The following is a 27,042-nucleotide window of genomic DNA, read 5'->3' as shown; positions in this document are numbered from 1 at the left end:
TTGAAGAGGATGAGATGAGGAAAGAGGAAGGACGGCAGAGGGAGCAGAAGGAACAGAGGAGACAGGAGGATGAGAGGAGACAGGAGGATAAGAGGAGACAGGAGGATGAGAGGAGACAGGAGGAAGAGAGGAGACAGGAGGAAGAGAGGAGACAGGAGGAAGAGAGGAGGAGACAGGAGGAAGAGAGGAGACAGGAGGATAAGAGGAGGAGACAGGAGGAAGAGAGGAGACAGGAGGAAGAGAGGAGACAGGAAGAAGAGAGGAGACAGGAGGATGAGAGGAGGAGACAGGAGGAAGAGAGGAGACAGGAGGAAGAGAGGAGGAGACAGGAGGATAAGAGGAGGAGACAGGAGGAAGAGAGGAGACAGGAGGAAGAGAGGAGGAGACAGGAGGATAAGAGGAGGAGACAGGAGGAAGAGAGGAGACAGGAGGAAGAGAGGAGACAGGAGGATGAGAGGAGACAGGAGGATGAGAGGAGACAGGAGGATGAGAGGAGACAGGAGGAAGAGAGGAGACAGGAGGAAGAGAGGAGACAGGAGGATGAGAGGAGACAGGAGGATGAGAGGAGACAGGAGGAAGAGAGGAGACAGGAAGAAGAGAGGAGACAGGAGGACAAGAGGAGGAGACAGGAGGAAGAGAGGAGACAGGAAGAAGAGAGGAGACAGGAGGAAGAGAGGAGACAGGAGGACAAGAGGAGGAGACAGGAGGAAGAGAGGAGACAGGAGGAAGAGAGGAGACAGGAGGAAGAGAGGAGACAGGAGGAAGAGAGGAGACAGGAGGAAGATGAAGTGGGCTGTGAAGGGTATGATGTGGACAAAGGAAAGATGGAGAGAAAAGGAGATGAGAGAAAAAGTGTAGAAGCAGAGAAGGAGCTAAAGGAGGGAGCGGTGGGAGAAAACCAGATGAAGGCTAACCAGGAAATAAGACTCAAAGAAAAGGAGCAGCGTGAACAGAGAGTGGTGCACCATGGGAAAAAGGAGAAGCAAGTGGTGAAAGCAAATGAGCTGCAAGCAAAAAGCAAAATGAGTCAACATGAGAAAAAGAATATGGATGAAATGGAGAAATCCACTTCCTGGACTTCCTCTGGTCCTTTACCCAGCGAGTCTCCCATCAGTGCTGACACTGTGCCACAGCTACATGAAGTGAGCATCCATCAGACCTCCATGGATCAAGCTCTGGACTTTGAAAGTGGAGCAGCCAGGCCTTCCACTGCGTCTGTGTTCCCCTCTGAGAGCCTCCCAGAGAGGAGGAGGCTGGACTGGATGAAGGACTGCATCCCCTGGTCCAAACTCTCCCTGCAGAACCGGAGGAAGCAGAGAGGGTCTGTGCGGAGAGGAAGAGGGCCGAGGGGGGTCAGCAGTCTGCCTCCAATCTGCCCCGACTCTCTGCTGAGGGCCACGGGCCGGACGTCCCTGCTGGAGGTAGGATCTGTACAGACGCTTCCAACATGTTTATGTCACAACATGATGAAGGATGGAGTTGTTTGAGACCTGTAGTGTCATGTTGATTTAAAAAAACAAAAAAATGTCTTTCTCAGAACTGTATTCTCGTAAAACAAATAATACTTGACACAACTCATCATTTTAGGTTATTGAACTAGATAAGATCATGTACCAAAGCTATATTATAGTTTACCAATCGTAGGTTTAGACTTTGAGTCATCAAATAATCTCCTACTTTTCCCCCCCCTGATTGTTCAATCTTTTGTTCTATAAAATATAAAATAATTGTTCACCATTTATAAATTGAAATGTATGTCCTGTTTTGATTATTCATAAACCCAAAGATACTTGCAGATAATGCAGAAAATCACCATCTGTGAGAGGCTGAAAAAAGCTATTTCTGCCATTTTGACATGAAAATAATTCTGAGGAATAATCCAAACAGTTGCTGATATACGTATCCAACAGTGAACCTCTGAGCTCTGAAGCACCCCCTCCTCTCTTCAGGTGACCACAGTGACTCTGGAGGATTTAGCCGGCTGCAGCGTGTCCTCTCTCGGTCAGTGCACTCGACTCCAGTCCCTCACCCTCAGACGCTGCGGCCTCACATCTCTGGAGGGCCTCAACCAGCTCACACAGCTCTGCTACATCGATGTGCAGGTGGATATAGAATAGAATAGAATCCTTTATTGTCATTATACAGGTACAATGAGATGAGTAGAGCTGCTCCTTTTTTTAACATGCAGACAACATACAAACAGCAAGCTTTCATACTTCAATATGCAGAGAGACTTAAAGTGCAGGGATATATCGGTTTAAGTCAAATAAATATGTTTGAATGTGTATACAAATATATATATATATCACTCCTCCATATATGACATTATGTTCACTCTTATGTGCTGTTGTATAGTGCAGATCTGGATTTAAATATCATTATCTTTCTGAAAATAAAAAGCAATAAATCCACGTTTTGTTGTGTCATAACATTTCACAGGAAAATGACATCTCATTTGTCGACTGTGAAAATATGACGAGTTTACGAGTTCTTCGACTCAGCCACAACAAGCTGACGTCCATCCATGGTTTGACTGGGGCGGAGAATGTGGACGTCCTCGACCTCTCGAACAACTCCATCACCCGCATTGGTGAGAACTGTTGTTTTATCCCCAATCAATCACTTTGACATTAAGTTGTATATCAAATAATATAAATTGTGTCACATCTGAGGTCTAGCTCAAGTCTGCAATACTCCACCAGAGGGCAGCATCTCTCTTCTCCTTTAAGCCTGGACTCATTAACTCTACTGCAATGTGCATTGAAAATGATTTATTTACTGAAGTCAACTTGAGCCCTGGGGCTTAAGCCATAAATATATATTGCCCAGACAAGAGGTTAAACACATTAAATTGTATATTCAGCTACTGTAACAGAGGACTATTGTTAAAACCGAATCCTATAGGAGGGTCTTTGAATTAATTTAAAGGGGACCTATCATGCAAAATGCACTTTTTGATGTCTTTTATACATAAACATGTATCCCCGGTGTGTCGGGGAACTCACGCAGCGTCAGAAAATAAAACCCTCTCTCTTTTCCTCCGTACCCAAATCTCTAAAAACGGGGCTACAACGGAGCTGATCCAGATTTGCGTCCGATATGACGTAATATCTGAAATGTAGGCTGGCTTTACACCCACGGCCCTATCAGAAACGTTGCTATCGGAAACAATGCCCGACTGTTTTGGACGTAATATGGTCGGTGTTTACATTAGCATGGCTAACACTCAGAGCTAACCTGTACTGGAGAGCATGTGTGTGAAGAAGCAGGAAATAAAAAGGAACTCACCTTGTGGTATAACCGGCAAGAGAGAAAGCCTTTGAGCTCCATACTGTTTCAGAAATAATCCTTGATAATCCATGATATGGCGTTTCATCACGGCAGTATTTAGTTTAGACAGTAGCTGCCGGGTCCCGCATGAGCTCAGACCCCTCCTTTTTATTTTTATCAATTTAAAAAAAATAAAAAAAGCTTTATACTCAAATCAGCACTTTTGAAACAGGAAGTGAAATAGAGGGATATGAGGCATGGCTAGAATGGGTGATCTGATTGGTATTTTGAGCAAAACACTTCATAGACATGTTTTTGATATATCTGAGACCTATGCTATTGCCTAAAAACAGCATGATAGGTGACCTTTAAAGGCTTTTTTTACTGCTTATATGCAGACTTACCATGTGCTGTTTCTCAATCTGAAGCCGATAAATGTCATCCCCAGCTGGTCTGGAGTCGATGAAGAGACTGCAGCGGTTATCACTGGATCACAACCAGCTGATCAGCACCAGAGGACTGAGGGACGTCTACACGCTGCTGCACCTGAACTGCTCTCACAACCACCTGGTGACGGTGGAGGGTCTGGAGAACAGCGCTCTGCTCTGCACGCTGGACCTGAGCGCCAACAGCCTCACTGAGGTAACAAACATTAAGGAAAGCACTGGTTCTGACGTCACCGTGGAAACATGATGTTTAAAGTGGATGAGAAGTTTGTAACTCAGCATTGAATGAAACCCTCGGCATTCATGTTTCATTTTTTAGGGATGTCAATATTTTGTATTTTGTATGTCTTGGAAAATCAGCAAGAAAAGCATATTTAAAAAATGTTTTCATCTTGTATACATAAATAAATATAAACAAATAGATGTAATAATCTTATCAAGATGCAAAAGCTAAAATATACCATTAGATTCAGCTTCAAGATTCGATTTTTTAAAGGAATAGGTGGGAAAACCTAATGTGGCAAATACTGAACAGATGAGCAGATTTATTTAAATGAACAACTCGTGATAGAAATACAATTTGGGGGCTTATATTATCATTTTGAAACGATACAATTCATAAGAGTGCATGGCTTCTGTTACAAAACACATTGCAATACATTTCCCCATGTATTGCAATGTGGGGAAAAAAATAACAAAAACAAAATCGGAAATCCTAAGGGACATTTAAAATCGGTCAAATATCACCAATTGACCAGTTCCAGCCAACCATGAACATTATTGGGGGTTTAATGTTCCTTAAATCCTACAAAATGACCGCTTTGAACAAAGACGTGATGTAACAAACTGAAAATAGGTGAACTGAAAGCGATGTTGCTTCGTGTAATTCTCAACGAAACACACTTCTCACATAAGATAATAGAAAATGTGCGAGTAGAAGATGGATAAAATCACCTCAAAGTCTCAGAAACATCAAAGAGAGTAACTCACTGGTAATTGCTTCATAAGTCAAGAAAATGAAATGAATGAAACATACAAACAAAAGTAATCAGTATAATAATAGCTTAAGTGTATCCTAAGGCTCCCCATGATTGCAGCAGGGCTAACTGATGACTGTAAACACAGCAGGACTGAAACAGCTGACGTTGATGGACGGGGTCGTTTATCCGTCACTGGACCAGCAGCGGCAGCAGAAAGTTAGTCTAACCCCCCGTGTTACTGACAGCTCCACCCTGTTCCTCCATCAGCCCCCCAGCCTGAGCAACCAGGTCCTCCTGAGCGAGCTGCACCTCCAGGACAACAGCATCTCCTCCCTGCAGAGCCTCAGCGCCGCCTGGATGCCCCTCCTGCAGCAGCTCTCTGTGGCCCAGAACAGGTACCCTCCTCCAGGCATACTTATTCTGTCTCTTTGTTCCAGCAATTTTGTTTTATTGTCACATTATACATGGCATTAACATACTGGTTACAACAACATAACAATCATGTGTCTGCATGTTATTATATTCTTAAAAATATATGTATCTATTCGCTATTGTTCCAGTGACATTTCTTTGTTTCGAGTCTTCCATTTTTCCCACTTTCTGTTGAGTTGTGTTTGTTGTAATCTCAATTTATATGTCAGTTTTTCCATCAAAAAGATTTCTTCCACAATTGTTACCCATTGGTCAATTTAATTTAATTGTATCTTTATACCCCACCACACTTATAAAATATCACATCCGCCTTCAACAATCCCTCGGTCTCCATTAAAACTTAAAGTGGACCTATCATGCTATATTTGAATAATATAGTGTAGGACCATACCTATATAAGGCATATTTATACTTTTTTTTTTTTCAAAATACCAAACATCATGCATTTTAGCCATGCCTCATTTTGCTCAATTTGACAATTTCTAGCTCTGGGCTGATTCAGTGAGAACAGCACCATCTACTGGCCTGGCATATGTACTACAGCGTCTCCAGCGCTTTCGAACGGCAATGGCCGTGGTTGTCTCCTCCTGATTGGTGGAGTTGGCCCAATAGCCGTAGCGCCACCGTCCTGACGTCAGGACAGTGTTCAAATCTGGATCAGTTTTTATCAGATCCGTTGCAGCCCCTTTTTTTAGAGATTTGGGTATGGAGGAAAATAGAGAGGGTTGTGTTTTCTGACACTTGGTGAGTTCCCTGGAACACCGGGGACACATATTCATGTATAAAAGACGTACAAAAGTGCATTTTGCATGATAGGTCCCCTTTAACTAACACTACTGAAAATAATTAACTAAATACAAAGATAACTTACATTATTATATTAGATCAAATAACCATACTATTTAAAAAGATCTAATCTAAACATCTAAAAAAGAGATATGGGGATGAAACAAATAAATGAATGCACATACCTTGGCAAATACTCTCAAAAACAAACATTATGTCATATACACAGGCACATTGCTTACATTATAGTCAACATTAGGCACACATACATACATCATTGTCCTTTATATGTCTTAATTGATGTGCACAAATCCATCATGAGCGTTTACATATCTTTGCATAAGGGCCTCTACGTGACATTTATTTCTTATTATTTGATATCAAAAAGTGAACGCCTTTTATTTTGAAGATGACTCATGCAATTTAAAAACCAGTCAGATAATGTCTAACAGTGGTACAATATTAGCTTAATACAGTTTTATATCTTTCAAAAGTTGTTATATTTTGTCTCTGTGTGTCCTAGAGTTACCCAGCTGCCCTCCATGTCTGGTTGTGTGTCCCTTGCAAATCTGGATCTTCGATTCAACTGCCTGTCAGGTAACAGATTATTTTAATGAAACAGCAGATATAAATCCCTTTCCATAATAGATAGGCATTCCTTCCTCTACTGTGCATGTCAAGTGGGGAAATTCACAAGCTGTTGTTTCAGCTTCTTTACATCCACTTTCAAATCCATTCCTCCCACTCAGACTCAGATTGATCTTACTTATAAAAAAAGAAGTTACGATGGCTATAAATGTACATGCTCCAAGCCTTTAAGCTCAAACACTTATGATTCCATTTATTTTATATGACACTGCTACATTTATATTGTCTTATTGCTGGCTGTCAGAGTAGAGTGTATGAGTTAATGGAAACAAGAGGCATCATCTATTTATTTAGATACATAACAAGATGAGACACTGGATAAAGGGGCCCTATTATGCTTTTGGGGGTTTCACTTTCCTGTAGTGTGTTATATATGTGTTTGTAAATGGTCCCCCCCCTTGCCTGAAACGCCTCCATTTGCTTATTTCCTGGACAAAGTGACCTCACTATGTAACACTCGCGCTTCTATTGGCTATCGCTCCAACACTGACACTTACCTCAGCCACAACGTAGTCTCTATATGCATTACATTAACGCACACAATGCTCAAATACTGCTTACTGCACATATTTCTTGTTTCATATTTCATATTTTATATCCTATAATTCATTCATTTCCATGTAAATTACTGCTTTATTTTATTGCTATTTAACTATATTTTATTACGGTGTCCTTAAAGATTTCTTGTTTTATATGTTATGTCTGCACCATGACATCAAGTCAAATCCCTCGTATGTGTGAACCTGTTTGTGATTCTGATTCTGATTCTGACATTGTACGAGACTTTTTTCAGTCAGAGGCTGAAACGATTTTCTAAATACCTTTTTTGAACATAAAAGCATAGGAACAAAAATACTAATATGAACCTGATAATTGAGTATAATAATAGGGCTCCTGTAAGGGAAGATTACACCAAAAATGGACAAAGCAAAAATGTTTTTTCCTTTTCTCTATCAGAGCCCCTGAACGTGTGCGAGAGTCTGGAGGGATGTCACTTCCTGCGAGAGGTGCAGCTCACAGGGAATCCTCTTCAGCAGGAGAGAGGCTGGAGGTAAGATAAGCGGTAGAAAAATATGGAAATATATGGGCTACCGTTTTCTATGATATACATTTATTTCTTATGAATGGAGGAATCTGCTAGTAAGACTCATCCAAGCTGATTTGAACTTGCCCTTTACCCTTCATTTTCTGTTCTCTAACTTCAGCACCCCCTTCTCTGTAGTACCTGTCAAACAGCTTCACATCAAGATACTGTTTTTTCCAGAAAATCTCCGTGCAAAAGTTTCAATTTCTGCTTCCTTTTGCTCTGAAAAATCGCTCGCCGCTATGGATGTTCAAAGTGAGCATACCAGTAGAAAGCTAGCATTTCTCCATCAAAAATACAGTCTCCTGGCTCAGGTAGTCTAAACATTCCTGCAGAACACAGGCCTTCCTGTCCACTTCCCGGGATTAGCACTGTGATCCGCGTCCGCTATTAGATTACTGCGACGTGCCACCGACATCTGCGCTTACGTACGCCGCTCTAAGTGCTCGTAATTCCCCAAATATTGATACAACAGAAAAATCCATTATCTCTTCAGTGTCAATTTGCTCATTCACTTATCGTGCCTAAATATTTTACCCGAGTTGCAGTGAGTTTATATGAAAAATATGCAATGACACTCATATTATTCATGCTTCTATTGGCCTGTCATGAGCAATGATGTCACATGTTACATGTTCGCAAAGTTGTTTGGCTCCTCAGAGCTACTCACACCCATTTAGTTACACCAAAATATGAAAAATTATACTTTGCATGCCCCTCCAACACAGCCCCGTGAAATGTAGACATTTTTATAACATCATAACCGAGAAGAATTGAATGTCAATGCGCACGTAAAACATTCCTGCCTTTCTTACTACTGACATAACATTTGTTTTTTGTTTCCTTTTCATTATAATATCTTGATTCATGGGTCATTCTCTGTCCAAAAAAAAACTTCTGTGGACTTTTTCCTGCTTAACCCCTTGACTTAGACATCACATTAATATTTCATTGAACTTTACTTAACCTCCAATGCCAACAGAGGAATTAACCTTCTGTATTTCCACTCTCATGCCCTGGCCCTTTCATCCCTCGCCTGTGATAACACCGGTTAAATGAAAGCACCAAAAGGCAAGCGCTAGGAATTAAACTCCCTGTAGGCAGCCCCTGATCCAGGAGACGTGGAAGAAGAAAACACTCTGGCTTGATTAATCATGGCCGCTTTAAGAGCATGTGGTTCAGAGGAAGTCTTCACTAAATGAAATACGGGACGTGTGCTCATACGGGATGGAGAAGGGGGACGAAGGAATGTGAGCCAAGAACAGTGTTTCCCTCAGAAAGGAGGATGAACTGTATATCAATTTAGGATAGATTCAGGATGAAGTCCAAGTATAATGAATGAAGATATACTGTAGATGTTAGGAGAGAAATAGATTCATAGCAACATTTTTAACCCTTAGATGCATAAGTGGGTCTTTTTTGACCCGGTGAGGTGGTTGTCTTGAAGTATCTTTGTAATTACAATTTTTTATTATTTCATATTCCAGCTATTCCTCAAAAAACATGTTTTGGATATCATGCCATTCAAATTTTTAATTTACATTTGATACATTTTAAGAAATTGTAGTTTTTGTATTACTACCCCAAGCTTCCATAAGTCGGTATTTTTTGACCCGGTGAGGTGGTTTTCTTGAAGTATCTTTGTAATTACATTTTTTTATCATTTCATATTCCAGCTATTCCTCAAAAAACATGTTTTGGATATCATGCCATTCACATTTTTTATTTACATTTTGAGAAATTGTAGTTTTTGTATTACTACCCCAAGCTTCCATAAGTGGGTCAAAAATGACCCGCATGCATTTTCTATGGAATTTCGTTTTTTTTTCAAAATGTAAAACAAATGTCTAAGATTATAAATAGTGAAAAATTAAATATAAAATATTTCTAGCGTGAACCAAAATATAATACTAAATATTATACAAGTGATTTTTCTTAACCAAAATGACAAAAATGGCATAAAAACACATATTATTCTAATACGGGTCCTTTTTGACCCACTTATGGAAGAGTGTAGGGTCCAGTCACTCGGGCATCTAAGGGTTAAAATAGGAAATCTCCTTTATTTGGTTTAATGTGGCTAGTCCTTACACATATACAGAAAAATGCTTTGACCTTAAAAAATGTCAAAGAAATGCAGAGGTTTTCAACTGAAACCAGTAAAAGTATCCCAAATAATTGAATAGGAATCACCTATTGTAAACATCAACAATTGATGGCATCCAATTATTTCCACATTCTCCCAAAGTGTGTCTAAGTGGCGTCCATTCCCCAATTGAATTACTTTCCACACCTCAATGAGCTCATGTAGCCATCAAAAGGTCCTATTTGGGTTTCCCAGAGAACATGCCCGAAGGCTTGGAATCTAATCCCGATCTGTGTCGGAGAGACCAAGTGGGCCCATCAAAACCGTATCCCCCTGACATTCAGCCCGTTATTCTGCGCTCATGTCTTTGTCCAAGTGTGGCAGTGGGGATGGGAAAACTCTAAAGGAAGAAAATGCAAAAGTCCTAAAAACATGGTTTGTTCCATTTTTGAGAATCAGAATCTTTAGGTAACCGCATGCAAGGAATAAGCTTTTTTGGATAAAGGCACACAAACAGTCCATTTTGAATAAGAATAAACCACCTGAGGCTTCAAGATTACTCAAACAATTCGATTTATTTCACTTATTTTATGCCTACCTTTTATACAGTTGGAAGTTATGATACATAGACTGCAGGAAACAATTGATTATTCCAGTGAAATTGAGCTGTGTTTTAAATAATCAGGATCAACACTGCTAGATCTATCATGGCCATTAAGGCAGCCTGACTATGAAAAAATGACTAATTGCAATTGTTTTGACTGATAACGCAGTTGCATAATTATATGCGATTTGAACCAGAGTTATTATTGTTTTGACATTATTTACATTATAACTCAAATATGTATAAAAATGATCAAGGTGTGATCTGTATAATATATATTTTTTTCTTCTATATATATATTTTTTCTTCGGGAGGGATTGCAGCACAATATAACTTCAATCAGAATGATATCTTTACATATTTTGCCTCTAACAAATATTGCAATAAGGCGCATTAGTCTATACTGCGATTTTGCTAACATTTTGATGAATTGTGCAGCACTAACAGCCGTGGATTAATATAAAACAAATTGAGATATCCAACTTCAGATTCAGACTGCAATAAGGAATCCCCAAATATAAAAAAAACCCATACATTATGAGCTGGTGAAATGTTTTATCCCCCTCTGGCGACATAGTAGACGCGTATAAAGAGCATATACGATACGATACGATACGATATACTTTATTGTCCCCGTAAGGAAATTTGTTCTGGACTCCGTCCTGCAGTGCATAAATGTACATATACAAACATAGTGGACATTAAGAGACATACACATATCATCAGTCATACACCGTTTGAACAAACACAATACACAGACGCACATACTGACAATGGCGACCTATTGCACAACCCTCATGGCCAACATTTAAAAAGTACATTTCATTACATTTGACTACATATCATTTCATGTGAATGTTAAGAAGCTTAATCGACATAGGTAGGAATGAGTGCTTATAGCGGTTCAGCCTGCTCCTGGGAACCCTGGATCTTCTACCAGAAGGTAGGAGCTGGAATTCTGGGTGGTGCTCTGGGAATGAATTTTGTTAAAACCAAGTTGTCCAAAATGTTTTAAATATCGACGTTGTAGCCTGAAGGCTTTTGTTTTTATGGGTTGCTGTTCCCTAGTGTTCTGTAGAGTTTCCAGCTCCACATTTTCCCACTGAACGCAGGCCACATTTGGCTCCAGCAGTGGATGCTCTGAGTGGGTTTCTCTGGCAGATAGCTGGGATTCCTCTGCTCGAACATCCTTAGCCCCAGGCAGCAGCGTTACCTCTCCCCCACACTCAGCCAGTACCTCACATATGCCATGGGTACAGCTCTTATCCAAAGTGGATAGAAAAACAATATAAGATGACTGTCTAAACGTGTATTAACTGTATGGATTACTTAAGAGGACAAAATGTACGGTGTAGTCAGGAAAACATGTACGAGGAGTGGCCTCAGAGGGACCAGAAACCAGTCTTCTCAGAATGACTCCTCTAACCCTTCAGTGGTAGAGAAACCTTTAACCCTCTTAACTCTCTCTCTGTTCAAGTCGCAATCAAAAGCCTGTGAATATTTAGTTGTTTATACAAACTGAAGGACTCACCAAGCTGTTTTTATTTATTGCAGTGGCAAAGAGTACATTACAAATTGCTGGACTATTATTTAGAACAAAAGCAACAATAGTACAGTTATTTATTTAAAAGAAAAAAAGTGTGATCTGAAATATCAGCTGAAAATGTCTTAGTAAAGGATAGATTTTGATATATATTATATGTAACCATAGCTATCCTTTTTGTCCAAATGAAAAAATGCAGTGGTATTTTTTTGTGACGCCAATTTGAAAGCTCATATTTTAATGTAAATAATATAATAGATTAAGATATTGGTGATATGACCTATATTGGTTTTGTTTCTTGACAAAGTACAGAAATAGAAATATACAAAACAAATGTTCTCGCCACTTATACTCTAAGCCTTTTTATGGCTTTAAATACCTCTGAATGTAATCCTGTTTTCTCTCCTCTTCAGATCCACTCTGCAGAAAGTGTTGCCGGGCCTGAGGTCCATCGATGGCCAGCAGACAGACTCCTCTCTAGCGCCCCCTGCTGTTCCTCAGCTCGGCTCGGCCTCAGGCAGCTTCCTGATGTTCTGCCAGGCTCAGCTTCAACAGACTCAGTATTCACAGCAGCAGCTCAGCAGGGAGCTCAGGTAGGAGACTGATGACTGACTGTCAGGGGGCTGGGTGTCCAGAGTGAATGAGTGCAGGTCCTACCAGTGGTCAGAGACAGTGTTCAGATAGGTGTCTTATTCTGAAATCCACTGTAAATTCTTCCTAGATCTGTCATGGAACAATGAGGGGAAAAAAAGAACTGTGATAACTTATAGTTAACTCGGATAAGTCACATCATTTTCATCATGATATTTTTCTCGAATGCTGACATCAGTGATTTTCCGCTTAATTGGATAACACACATCATCTGTCTTGGCGAACTAACATGTCAAAAGGAATGATTTCTGAAGCAGCTTAATGGGACAGAATGAGGGAAAAGCTCAGCTCAGGTTTGTTCATTCAAATTTGGCTTAGAGCTTTCCTTAAAAAAAGATTTATGAACGCTACATGTCCGAATATTACAGAGACAAGTTCTCTCTTCTTTTTACTTATAATGTATAACTACTGTGTGTGAAGTCATACACAATTCCACACCAAATTAGCAAGAAAATACCAATTCTCTAAAGGTTTTTTCCTCTTGATTCAATCAGCGCTGTTTGTTTGATCAATAGGTCTTTTGAAGAAAAAGAAAACTAAAGAAACATGCAAGGCACGAGGAAAAAGCCCTACATGAATTACAACAAGGGCTGCACAATTATTCAAAATGTTATCCAGATTGCATTATGGACTAGTGCATTATCAAAATCGCTGTCAGCGCAAAATTTGTTGAAAGATATTTGAAAATATCTGAATGAACTATTGTGGAGTTGTTGAGATGTCCCGGCCACAAAAACACTTATAATAAAACCTTGTTTGGTACAGATCCTCTTAAAAGATAATTCCCTCAGTCAAAATAATTGCAATTTGTTATTTTTTCAAAAAATGACAACCCTTATTATAACACTCAAAGACAAATGGGATCACATTGCAAACCAGACTAAACTGAACAGGATAAGCAAATTTAAATGACTACGAATCTATTGACAAGGTTTCACATTACGCGTTTCACGTTGTGCCGATCGGCCTGCGGGACAGACAGACACGCAGCCGTCAGGAATGTCAGCTATCCTCTTGTTATGTCTGATACACAGGGCGTAGTGAGGCTTAAGACAACGTCCATCTATTTTCACAAGTCCTTGTATGTCGCTGGCCTCTGCACACTTTGACGCTCCTCTGCGAGACGGACCACCAACACTTAAAACGGTGGTCAGCTCTCTGCTTATCTTCGTGACCCCTCCAAATTACTCGGCACAAAAGATGAAACGTGGCGGCGGCTAGCAGCCCGGGTCACAGCGAGGACTCCTATGGCTCGGGGGGTCCCTCTGCTTCACCCCTCACTGTGTGCCCTCTACCCCCCTGGCCTCTGGACAATGATCCTTTCTGCGGACTTTGCAAGGACCAACACGGCCATTTAACCCCCGGCCTGACCTTGTGTCTGACTGAGGTTCCGAGGAGGTGAGCGCACCGCCGCCGCGCTGTGACTGTAAGGTGGGACGCCATGGGGTTTATCAGGGGTCCGGTTTCACAACTTCTCTCTACAGGGTGCAGAGTGCAGGCTGAATCCTTTGTTCCTCACAAAAAGCCTACATTAAATACCAAAACGGTCCTTTTTATGCATTTTTCCGAGCAACTTAAATCTCTTTCTATTAATACAAAGTTCAAGAAGTACAAATAGTTCTGTGTTCTCGAGATGTATGATGGGGAATCCATAAACAAACTAGAAAGTGAAGTTATATTTGTAGAAATTCTTTTTGTGTCTGCTGTTTTCCACTTGCCATGTTCTGTCTTCACCAACCAAACCATGTAAAAGACCCTTAGAGAGACACGGCTTAGTGCAGCAGAATATAATGAATCTTTTAATTTTCTCTTCAAACATAGAAATGGCATATGGCCCCGGTTAGGAGACACAACACTGCTGCTATTTAACAAAATACTTTACCTGGATGTAATTTATCTCTGGCACGAATGTCCGATGCGTCACACACACCCACCGTAACCCGTGATGTACAAAGAGAAGTGGATACAGAAAAACAGCGGGGAGCTTTGAAGACATTTTTACCATAGGCTGTATATAGTGGCTAAATTATATAATTTCAACTTCAGGCTCCGTCACCTGATGCTGTTGTGCCCAAAATACTTTTCCCCCTTAGACTTACATTAGGAAAAGACATCTGTAAATCAGTGGCTGGGAGGTGGGGTTATATGAAACATTAGTGCAAATATTCTATGGACCTAAAGTAAGAAAGATCCAGGTACTTTTATACCAGGAAGTCATACTTTCTTTAGCTTTATGAGCTTCTGAACATATTTTATAGGCATGAAAGGGGCCCCGCCTCCAACACAATCCCAGTATCCCCCAAAAATATATTCATATTGGTTTTGTATTGGTATACTGGTCTGCTTTGAGGATAGGAATTTTTTTTTAAGTCTACTTTAAAGGGGACCTATCATGCAAAATGCACTTTTTGATGTCTTTTATACATAAATATGTGTCCCCGGTGTGTCTGGGAACTCATAAGGGTGGATAGCCCCCATTGTTCTGTGTGTCAAAATGAAAGACAGCCCACACACCTATCAATCATCAAACCGTGGGGTCTTATTTCATTACGTGTTGATTTCTATCAACACGTAATGTTGTATCGATGTATATAGAGATGTACTACCGCAAAAGTATTCTCCGTCGGGACTTCCTGCAACAACACCACGCCGTTATCGTGATTCTGATTGGCCAGAAGACATTAGCAAAGATGTTTTATTGAGAAGACGATCACTACGTGACAAAAGTTTTCAAAACTGTTTCTAGTCTTCGGTATTTCCAGACAAGTGGCTACTGAAATCAATCTCACTAACTGCTGTCTGTGCAATTCACTCTAAAGCTATTTCTTGGTATGGCTGTAGCCTACCCCAGCCATACCCTGGCGCCGCCACTGATGATAGGTGACCTTTAAAGCAATACTCACATGCCCATATACACATGTAAGAGTCATCGGTGGAATTCCTTCTAAGAATCTAATATCTATTACTACCAGGATTACAATGTAAGAGATACAATTCACATTCCCAGTTTCTGTCCTCTGTAAAGATGAACTGAAACTCACATGTGGGCTTCAGCAGTCTGACTCAGACCAAGTGAGTAAGCTATAATCGTGCATATTTTCTCTTGTAGTCTCTAAAGAGTATCGCTTCACACGCAACCACGTTTTAGTCATTTTGGTGAGCTGGTGTCTATCCTAAGGTTGATTATAAAACTGCATCTGTACAGCCAATCAATCTGCAATAAATCACCCACACACCCAATTCAATATATTTGGCACAGGTTTTGTGTTGTCCGCTGCTTCTCTTGACTTTCTTGCAGCAGGTATTGGAGCCATGACTTTTTCTTCCCCAAAAGCAATTTTTTAAATGTAGTTGCTCCATGGGGAATTATTTTCCTTAAACATCATTTTCGTTTTGAATGCCCACTTGTAGACCGTGGTTAAATTCCCAAAACAAAAAAAATCACTCACGACCTTACGAAAATGTATAACATATGCATTTTGTTTGCTTTGTACAGCCCTTTGAGGCATTTCTTGTGATTTGGGGCTATAATACATTTAGATATTTTTTTGTTTGATTTGATTTACACAGCCAAAGTTATTAAAAAAAATATATAGGTTGAAAGTGAACCCCGGTGATGCAAAAGCATTTTCTTGATCATTCCTACTCTCTTATAACAGTGGTTTACATGTTGATGGTGACCCTGCAGTGAACCAGCAGGTAATGGGGGGCAGGGGGGGAGGGGGTCAGTGGGGTCACAATCCTTCTGGACCCCCTGACTGCCCCCCCTCTCTGGTCCCACTGAGAGCGAAGAGCCGGGTCTTTGTGGAGCAGAGGCTCCACTACCTGAGGCTACTGGCCCTCAGACTGCTGGGCTCTGAAGCGTCTCTGCCCCCTCAGGGATGAAGACTTGGGCAAAGCATTGCTAATAGATTAATTACGTTTCTATTGAGGTGGCTTTGTAGTCCGTTTATCCCCTCAATGAAAGAGACATTATATGGAATACACAGAGCAGTCAGGCAACTCACTCACACTCACTTCATTCACCTCAGATGAACCGGGCAAGAATAAAACACTTAATGTCTGATATTCCATTCATTAAGATTCTCTAATACTGTTTCAGTATTAGAGAATGCTCCAAACTCAGTTACTCTGAATGTCATGTTCTTGTTTCAATCATTAAAATACACAATGCCATCGATCACTTATTAAGAACATTTTTGATTTAAAGTCTGGTAAGCAAAGACACTGCTGGTAGGGTTTAATATGATTATATACATATTTGTTGTGTCAGAAACACAACATTTGTATTTGTACTCTAGGTAGGTTCATTAAATAGAAAAAAGAACTTGAAAGAATCCCCAATCCCCTTTTTTTGACTGTTTTCCAGTTCTACTGATCCACAGCTCTGATATGATCTACTAATAATATTTCCAATGTCCAACTAATCGCAGTACAACAGATAACAAGTCATAAATCAGTCATCCCATTTTAAAGACATTCTAGAAATAGAGAAACTACACATGGAAATCAGCCAGAAGATACATCTGAGACAAAGCATTTTTCTCCTTTTTTAGATTAATTAATTAACTTTCATGTTCCCCAATACAAATAAATATAACCAGTTTATCGAAACTAAACCTAACACTGTTTATTTTTGTGTGTTTGTCAACAGTAATGCCTCGTCTTCCCTGGATGCTGTGAAGTCCTCCTGCAGACACTTCACTGAGGCTCTGCAGCTGGCTGAGGACCAGAGATATGCCCATGAGTACGGAGACACCACTGTGACTGCAGGCGCAACAACACCTGAGGAAACACTTGACATGGACAGTACCAATACTGAGAACCACAGAGAAATGGAATCCACTGGAAACGTCTCTCCAGTTCTTCCAAATCGAGACAGTACCAGATGCAGCAACTGGACTTTTGAGGATAAGTACGCTGCAGAAATCCAACATAACACATTTAACACTGTTGCAACACATCCAAACACCGGGCCAACAGTTCGAGAAGCAAACTCGGAAAGTGTTCACCCCTCGACAACTTGCTCCAATCTCAAAATGGCACCTGTATCCAACCATGAGGACCTGAACCTCCAAAGGTAATTTACCACACTTTTGGAGTCAGTACTCTCCATTTCTGTGCATCCACTCAATCTATGCTATTATTATTACTATTTAATCTATTATGATTCAATGGTGAATCATAATAGCTTTGTCAAGCACTTTGTAACTATGTCTGGGAAAAGCGCTTTTTAAATACATTTTACTTACTTACTTACTATTGACCAGAGATCAGTGAAATCAGCTTTTCAAACCAAAAGCTACACAAGTGTGCTTTGCTAACTGTAAGCAAACACTATTTTTTATATAATCCTTCATATAGCAGGTGAGCATTTGATTAGTGTCTCCTTCAGAGCATTTTTCACCGCCGGAGCCTCCTCTGTGATTTACCGCAGGAGATGTCGAACATCTTATTCATTTTAACACGCAGCTTCATCATTAACATCTCCGGGAGGGCGATAGATCTCTGATGTGAAGGGTGGCTGTGGACAGGCCGACACCCTCCAGAGTCCTGCTCTCCAGATGTCCGCTCAGAAATACATTCAAACGAAGGTGCTGTGACATCATGTATATCGCTCATTCTGTGTGTGTGTGTTTGTCTGTGTGTGTGTGTGTTCTTTTGTAAGTAGCACAGCAGCAGTCGGGATTCAGCAGCTGTGTGCTTACAGACAGAAAAGTGGAAATGTCAGCCGCCCCTCCACAGCAGAGGAGGGTGGAGGAGGAGATGGAGATGGAGGAGAGCCAGAGTCCGGACCTGCCTTTTTAAATGGGAGTGTTGTTGCTCAGCATTATGCAGCAAGTGTCATCCAGGTATAACCCTTTTAATTGAGTTATTTAACAGGAGTTTAAGTCCAACAAGTGGAGTCATGCGATAATTAAAGGGCAACTATTTCATGTGTGGCGTTCCCTTTGTGACGTAGAAACGTACACACCTACACAGCTTCCATAATCAGTTACATTTTACATATTTGTTGTCATTTGCCTATTTTTCCAACATTCTCCAACCAAAACCTTTTCCCTCTGATCTTATTTTGGAAGGACACGGAAACAAGAACTGGAAATACACAAATGTTCCGTTTACGTAGAACGATCCAGCCGGAGTATGTAACTTGTGTCACCAATGCAACAAGCCACATATCATGAGAGGCAAAATACTTACAACCCAGATTAATGTCTGAGATTTAGGCCCAATCCCAAACCCTACACCCTACCCCTACACACTACCCCTCCGTGAGGGAGTGAACTCTGTGGAGTGACACTCGCAGCTCAACGAGGCTCCCTCCTGTCAGATGGAGGGAGTAAATGCAGCGGCAAGCTTTGGGACAAACTCCCCTCTCTCCGGCAGAAACAGGAAATGCCGTAACTGTGGGTGTTTCTCAATCGCGAGTAAAGCTGCTTCCGAGCCACTATTTCAAGCATACTACGTCATCGAGTGCCGCCGAAGTACTGTTCCAATCTCCAGTATACTTGGAAATCTACCGAGCCCGGCGTACTCCGTTTGGAGAAATATCGAGTGTGCACATGAGTAGACTTCGCGGCCTTAAAATCCCCACAATGCTTTGCGCACGGACCAATTTCCCCAAATCTGTGGCGGAAGATGTAAGGCGGGGCCTCTCATATGACGCACACCTGCACACTTGCTAGCCTGTTCCACACTTCGTTTTCCGAATGGCAGGAAGTATTCTTGACTTGCTTCTGAAGCAAGATGCTCGGCAGACATGTGCTACCAAGCAAGCGTACTCACGATTGAGAAACACCCTTCATGTAACAACCAAGCCCCCAGGAAGTGCGCCGGACTCAGATGAAAATATTCGTGCTGGCCAAACGGCGGTACTACACTTCCTTTTGGTTGCCAGGCCCGGAAACACTTTTTCCCATTGACTTACATGGGGAAAGAGTGGTCTGTAAATCGTTGGATAATTTTTTTTTAAACTAAATAAACTACCCAGTATGAACACTTGTATAGCCCTTATTAAAAATATTCGTTCCTCAAATTGTAAAAATGTGCTAATAACGTTATTCTGTGAGTTATTTCCCTCTGCATTATGAACGCGCATCTAACCCACGGGACCGCGCCGCCCGGCACGTTCATGTTACGTGTTCAGCACTACATGCGTTTATCTTTACCCATGGATGTACAGTAAGAACGGACCCATATCGCCTTACTGCCATCCCACGGAGCTGTAATAATGGATATATTGCACATGTTTGCTGTAATTCATCATTTGTAAAATATTATACTACATGGGCTGTATGATTAAATCTTGTACCGTAAATGTTGTATTAAATAAAGTTAATATTACCGACGTAGATTAACGTCACTGTAGCTTCTTATTGCACTAAGAAGCTTATTGCACTGTATGCACTGTATATATATATATATATATATATATATATATATATATATATATATATATATATATATATATATATATATATATATATTTATATTTATAAAACGGACAAGTAAAATCAAGCAATCTGATTGGTTCTTAGCCGTGGTATACTGAGCGTATACCACGGGTAGAATTGTAAGTTACTTTTCACAACAAGTCAGTATCCCTCCGCGTCTGAGATAAACAGTATACAGTTGGGCTGTTTGCTTTTCAAACTGGAACAAGAAAGCAGCGGAGAAGTAACGGGCAGAAACCCTCCTTTTTACGCAACGGTCCAGACATAGACATCAAACGGCAAAAACATATTCAGTGTGCAGTTCCTTTGGCATTAGGGCAGGGATATTTAGATACTTTCCAAGGTTTGACATAATGAATTGTGCTACTTTTAAAGCAAGCAACCATGTTTTCAAATCTGTAATCAAAAAGGTCCGCAAAAACATTTAAGATATTCCGGGGGGGGGGGGGGGGGGGGGGTCTTACTATGGAGGAGTGGATTGAGGAGTGCCTATCTCCAGAACAAAAAGCACCTAAACGACGACATGTAGAGCTACGTGAAGAGCAGGTAGACCAACTGGAAAAGTATCACCATTCAAAAGCTTTCTGATGCGGGTCTTGAAACAAAGCAGAGAAATTATGACCGTTAGTGGCCACAGGTACGAAAGCTCTCTCCAGAGCTACTGGAAGCCGAATCTCGGGGACCGGAGCAAGTGGAGCAATATTCTCGCCACGCCAAGCAACAGCCTAGAACAACCTCAGCCTATACAAGTAACCACGTAAGCCATGCTACTGATGCTGGACAGTTTTTCAGTGGGTGCACAATAAACGGCAACATACACATTAATGTAAATAAATAGCCAAATAATGGATCAACGCTCTCTGTCTAATATGTTCGCTAGCTGTTGTTAGTGTTGTTGCATAGCAACCACCTCGCACTATGTTTCGTGCAGAAGGCAACAGAGGGACTATTTTATTTTGAACATCATTATTTACTAATAAAAACTATTTAAATTAGAGTGTGTATTTTTCTTTCATATTGCCACACTTGGTAACCGTTTTATAAAAGCAATAGCTCACTTCAGGCCGTGATATATGCTCATTATATCACAGCTAAGGGGGTTGTCGACCCTCCGCTTCGCGTCGGGCCGAACCACGCCCCTTAGCTGTGATATAATGAGCATATACCACGGCCTGTCGTGAGCTATTGCTTAAATATACAGTGCAATAATTCTTTCATGCTAAATGAAGCTCTGTTGCTTGGATACCACTAGATCCTGTTACAGCGTAAAATAAAAGTACATAACGATTGATGTGTAAATTAGCATAATTACTAGCTAACCGCTAGCTGCTAACTGCCGCCTCGTTAATATCAAATCTATCATAATAACAAACCATTACCATACCATGCTGTCATGAACGTGCGGTGCTGTTACGTGGACGCAAATTGACGTGCTTGATGTGAACGAGCATTTTGGGGGGCATGGTTAAAGTTGCGCACATACGGGTACTTCTCAGGCATGCCGGGTAATCTGTGACGTTTCGCTCTCTCAAAAGTTGGGCCATTTTATCATCATGCGCGAATGAGCAACTCTCATAGGAATGAATGAGGCCCCGCCTCCCACGCTGTATCCAGTTCTTATTATACATCCATGGTAACAACGGTTTCAAATCAGCATCTCTTTGACAAAACATTTAAAATAATAACTCAAATAAAACTCCAAACATCTTTAATTGTGTTACTTTTTTGTAAAGCTCTTTTAGTTTTAAACCTTAAACCTTAAATTAAAAAAATATGAGGTTATCATGAGGTTGTTAACATCGCAATTTATCAGTGGATGTTTGCTGGAACTACTTGTAAACAGCGTGTTTCCTGACGGACACACACAGCGTTGAGACCGGTCAGGTAGTGACTGGTCTCAAGTCAGCACCGATGCAGACTCGCTGTTTGAGGGCTTGATAGCCCACTCCCCCTCCACACCGCTCCACACTCGTTGGTTTGGAACAGCACTTAATGTGGCGGACCCTCCACGCGAACGTGCAAATGGAGGGGTAGGGTGTAGGGTGTAGGGTGTAGGGTGTAGGGTGTAGGGTGTAGGGTGTAGGGTGTAGGGTGTAGGGTGTAGGGTGTAGGGCGTGGTTTGGGATTGGGCCAAAGTGTAGAATTGTTTTTCTCCACCAACACTGCAGTTGCACCGCCTTCTGACAGACCATTTTTTCTGAGCTCATAAAGTTCAAATATCTGACCTTAATTTAATCCACCTCTTAGAGCTTTTCTAATCATCGTGTCTAAGTCCAGTTCAGTCAACCCATCTATTAGATCACTATGTCCACAGATGCATTGGAAACTAAAGAAGACTGCATTAGAACAACTCAAATGTCAGAGAACAGAAATGATCAAAATATATGGTCAATTTGAGGTAATTGGTCAATTCTATTTTTGGTTTGTTGGTTTATCATTGCGTCTATGAAATGTCTGAAAATAGGAAAAATTACCAATCCCAATTTCCCATAGGTTAATGTGCAGTCTTCAGATTGGTTGTTTGGTCCACCCAAGAGCAGGAACACTAGCATCCAGTAAGCTTGAGTGAGCAATTGTAATTATTGTAAAGAAAAAACAAAACAAACTTCACTATTTAATTCAGCATTTGCTTGTTAACCTGTCAATGTGCGATTAAGCACCTTACTGCTACAACTAGAATTTTCCAGTGAATATCTGAATATTTCCATTTTCACCCTTCAACATTTATCTTCATTCCTCATACGTGTTATGGAGGCTTATTCTGCTAATCCTCTGTGTATAGACACAGGCTGCTGTTCTAAAAAACATGCTACTCAACACTTCTCCCAAATCACTCCGCATCACACAAAGTGTTTGATGGGTCCTTAAGGGCTCTCGGAGGGAGGAGGTGGGAGTGGAGGGACTGTAGAAAAGTGTGTTGTGGTGGGATGGGGGATTCGGAGTGATCCATCAGATTCCAAAGAAGTGCGGTAGTAAGAGTTCTAGGATTCCTGCTCGGCTCTACTTGAAGTGAAGTGTGCCCCCCGCGGCCCTCTGGGAATTGGAGGATTTAGAGGCTCACTGGAGCTCCATTTGTCTCAGTCCGGAGTCACACAGAGTTCAGACAGCAGAACACTGCGCAATTAAAAGAGAGGTTAACATGTTTTATCTCTCTAATGGGATAGCACACAATATTTACCTCGTGATTCATGGAGTTTTTAATTTATTTTTGAACCATTTCTTCAGGCGTTTTGGAGGGGCTTTTCTCTGAGGAGGAGGCTCGCATCTGCTCTGGCTGCTCTCACACGCCCTGACGCTGCAGAGGATGACACCTTTGAGGAGGTGGACGTGGATGAATTTGACTTCGATGAGGTATGTGCTCCTCACGTTCATGGTTCAGTTGTTGCTTCCCCCACGACCTGTCAGACACACAAACCTGCACAGAGCTGGATCTTTAATAACTATCCAACATTGTATCCATACAGTTCATGCTCACCATCCCACATGAATAAAAACATGCATAAACACAGAAATATGCACACACATGCAGAAAAACCTGTGTGAAAAGACACCAACAAATACAGGTTTACACATGAGTCCAGAAACATGAATATTTAGTGAGTGTGTGGGACAGAAACTCCCTCTGGAGGGAACACAGGGAGTTAAGCCTTTGCAGACCATTTACATGCACTAAAGCCTATATAACACACTACACAATACTCTTTGTTGTTCTGCTCTTGTCCTTTCCAGAAATATGCAATTACTGGTAAATACACATGTTTTCTTTCGTAGGCAGCGTTGGAGAAACAGTGGACATTGTCCCTTCCTGAGGACTCCCCTCCCAGACGTTACCTTATGTCAGACCAGCCACGGTCTCTGAAGGTAATATCTTATACTCTGAAAACCTGGTGCTTTAGTGAAAGTGGTCCACCAATTGTGTGAATGTCCAGCCCCTGTGTGATGTCAATGGAAGAGTTATTTTCTTGTTTCTTTCTCATCTTGGCCATCGCCGCTTTCAGGATTTCCCTCACTCTCCTCTTTGAATTTACTCTTTTGAAAAACAAGATTATTTCCTGGAGGGCTGAAGGTTGCTCCGCACCAGCAGATGTCATTTTTCACACTGGCGTATCGTCGTCCTGTTTTTTTCCCCCTTCATTTACCTCTCGTTGGATCTTTTCTTTGGAGCGCGCTCAGCACTGTACATCACGGTGGCTGCTTTAGGCCAGCTGATGCGGCGCAGCTGCCATCAGGCCGGACTTATTGTGTTGACACCGAGGTACACATCAAAGGCAGGGATCAACAATTTAGCACTTTCACACCAAAATGGGATCTGGAGAGAAATTAAGCTGTTAGTTTGACTTACATAAGAGCATTCCTTTTGTGAACATGCTCTGACAAAGACCTAAAAAGAAAACATGCACTTGATTTAAATGTTAGTGGACATTCTTGTACACATCATATTTCATTTTACACATACTCAGGACTATATTGTCTAGACAGAGAGGCACATATTTTTACATTTAGAGCTCAAGCCTCACAAACTTCTAAAAACACACATGTTTTTTTATTTTCTTATTCAATTTTCAAATGTAAAAAGTGGAAATGGAAGATTTGAATGAAATCCTCCTTAATCGTCCCACGAACAGTATACACAGTACCGCACACACAATGGGTGTTTCTCAATGTCGAGGAAGGCTGCTCCAGAGCCACTATTTCAAGCATACTACTTCATCGAGTGCCGCCGAAGGACTGTTCCAATGTCCAGCATACTTGGAATTCTACCGAGGCCGGCGTACTTCGTAGCGAGAAATTTCGAGGCTGCACATGTGTAGACTCCGCGGTCTTAAAATCCCCACAATGCTTTGCACACGGACCAATTTCCAAATCTTTGCCGGAAATCACGCTCCATTTAAGGCGGGGCCTCACATATGACGCACACCTGCACACCTGCTAGCCTGTTCCACAATTCTTCGTTTTCCGAGGCTAGGAAGGATTCTTGCCTCGCTTCAGAAGCAAGTGACTCAGAAGACATGTGCTACCAAGGAAGCGTTCTCAACATTGAGAAACACCCAATGAAAGTTAGTCTTGGCTTTATACCCATGCTTGGGTAGCTATTTCAGATCAACCAGAGATCAGCGATCTGGTGTCCTTGCTCAAGTGCACCTCGGCAGTGCCCAGGAGGCAAAACTGGCACCTCTCAAGTCATCAGTCCTCACAGAATGGCCCCAGTCACGTCTCTCCAGATAGAGCGACAGTCGCCCATATGTAAAGAACCACTTCAGTAAATGAACAACTATTTTGAAGCCAATTTAGGACCCAATAAACAAGTGATTTAAAATCACTCCAACTGTAAAAGTGTCAAGAACTTTGGATTATTGCTGACACTGTTTTATGTATTTGTTTCAGCCTCCTGTTCACTTTCCTGAAGCCTCTGAGTATATACTCTCACCCCCGCCTGTGTGGAGGCCGAAGCAGGCCTGGGTGCCTCCAGAACAGGCTGCTGAACAGAGAGTTTCCCCTGAGAGCTCCAACAGGTAGACTCACCCACAGCCTTATTACTGCCTGCCATTTAACTGCATTTGGTACCAAACATCTTACAAAGTAACAGGTTGTTGGTGTGTTTTTGTGTGAGTAGGTTTCTAACCACAGAACAAACTCAAACTCAGTTTAGAATGGGGAATATGCTGTAGGTGTTTAGCAGGCTACTTAGAGTAACTATGGTCTTCATATTCACACCTTAAAGGGGACCTATCATGCAAAATGCATTTTTTTTATGTCTTTTATACATAAATATGTGTCCCCGGTGTGTCAGGGAACTCACGTAGCGTCAGAAAATAAAACCCTCTCTCTTTTCCTCCGTACCCAAATCTCTAAAAACGGGGCTACAACGGAGCTGATACAGATTTGCGTCCGATATGACGTAATATCGGAAATGTGGGCTGGCTTTACACCCACGGCCCTATCAGAAAAGTTGCTATCAGAATCAATGCCCAACTGTTTTGGACGTAATATGGTCGGTGCATGTTTACATTAGCATCGCTAACACTCAGAGCTAACCTGTACTGGAGAGCATGTGTGTGAAGAAGCAGGAAATAAAAAGGAACTCCCCTTGTGGTATAACCGGCAAGAGAGAAAGCCTTTGAGCTCCATACTGTTTCAGAAATAATCCTTGATAATCCATGATATGGCGTTTCATCACGGCAGTATTTAGTTTAGACAGTAGCTGCCGGGTCCCACATGAGCTCAGACCCCTCCTTTTTTTTTTTAATCAATCTTTTTTTAAGCTTTATACCCCAAATCAGCACTTTTGAAACAGGAAATGAAATAGAGGGATATGGGGCATGGCTAGAATGGGTGATCTGTTTGGTATTTTGAGCAAAACACTTCATAGACATGTTTTTGATATTTTTTATATATATCTGAGACCTATGCCTAAAAATAACATGATAGGTGACCTTTAAGTAGGATGTACCAATAAACTGAGATTCATACGACACAGACTTTGTAATATTCATATATTTAAAACAAAGGCAATGGATAGGAATGACATTAGATTTCACATTGCTTATTGTCCATGTCATGATATAGAAATTGCTCCAGAACTAAAGTGCCATCTACCTTACAGTCTTTAATAAAGTGCGGTAAAAAAATAGTTTAACAACCTATTTTAAGCTCAATAATCTCTGTGTGATTTCAGAAGCAAGTCTCCTGCTTCAGCGTCGGTGCTCAGCCGTCTCTCTGAAAGATCGGAAAAGATTATAGAAGAATGGTAAATCATCGTCTTATCATATATCTTCTGTTGATGTGAGTTTTGTTATTTCACTGAATGTAATTATGTGTGTGATAGTCTGACCTTTTTTTTTTTCAGGGGGTTCACTCACAGCCACACAGCTCTCCAGATGCTCAAGAGAGCTCGGAAGATGAAGTCAACTAAACAACAGCAGACTAAACGTAGAGGTGAGTGTGTCTAAAAGGATATCGTTTTAAATACACACTCAGTTTCCAGATAATTACTGAAGGTACACCTGGCTTAAAGGTAGGGTAGGTAAGAATGGAGAAACCAGCTCGAGTGCGCTAGA

At 41.2% G+C, this 27,042-nt stretch overlaps 1 protein-coding gene across 1 annotated transcript in view; it reads left to right on the top strand.

Moving 5' to 3' along the window:
* lrriq1 (leucine-rich repeats and IQ motif containing 1) overlaps positions 1 to 27,042 on the top strand; it is a 45,443-nt gene that overhangs the window by 5,237 nt on the left and 13,164 nt on the right. The window contains exons 7-21 of the mRNA XM_034149197.1: positions 9 to 1,421; positions 1,950 to 2,102; positions 2,440 to 2,590; positions 3,719 to 3,912; positions 4,964 to 5,091; positions 6,438 to 6,511; positions 7,520 to 7,613; positions 12,293 to 12,472; positions 17,185 to 17,610; positions 18,202 to 18,382; positions 23,210 to 23,335; positions 23,756 to 23,845; positions 25,370 to 25,497; positions 26,661 to 26,732; positions 26,832 to 26,920. Coding sequence (XP_034005088.1) covers positions 9 to 1,421; positions 1,950 to 2,102; positions 2,440 to 2,590; positions 3,719 to 3,912; positions 4,964 to 5,091; positions 6,438 to 6,511; positions 7,520 to 7,613; positions 12,293 to 12,472; positions 17,185 to 17,610; positions 18,202 to 18,382; positions 23,210 to 23,335; positions 23,756 to 23,845; positions 25,370 to 25,497; positions 26,661 to 26,732; positions 26,832 to 26,920 — 3,499 coding nt within the window. The remainder of the gene's footprint in view (positions 1 to 8; positions 1,422 to 1,949; positions 2,103 to 2,439; positions 2,591 to 3,718; positions 3,913 to 4,963; positions 5,092 to 6,437; positions 6,512 to 7,519; positions 7,614 to 12,292; positions 12,473 to 17,184; positions 17,611 to 18,201; positions 18,383 to 23,209; positions 23,336 to 23,755; positions 23,846 to 25,369; positions 25,498 to 26,660; positions 26,733 to 26,831; positions 26,921 to 27,042) is intronic.

This window comes from Trematomus bernacchii, unplaced genomic scaffold, assembly GCF_902827165.1.
Source record: "Trematomus bernacchii unplaced genomic scaffold, fTreBer1.1, whole genome shotgun sequence".
Lineage (NCBI taxonomy): Eukaryota > Metazoa > Chordata > Actinopteri > Perciformes > Nototheniidae > Trematomus > Trematomus bernacchii.
The sequence above is the reverse complement of the archived record's forward strand: the minus strand, read 5'-3'. Positions and strand labels throughout refer to the sequence as shown.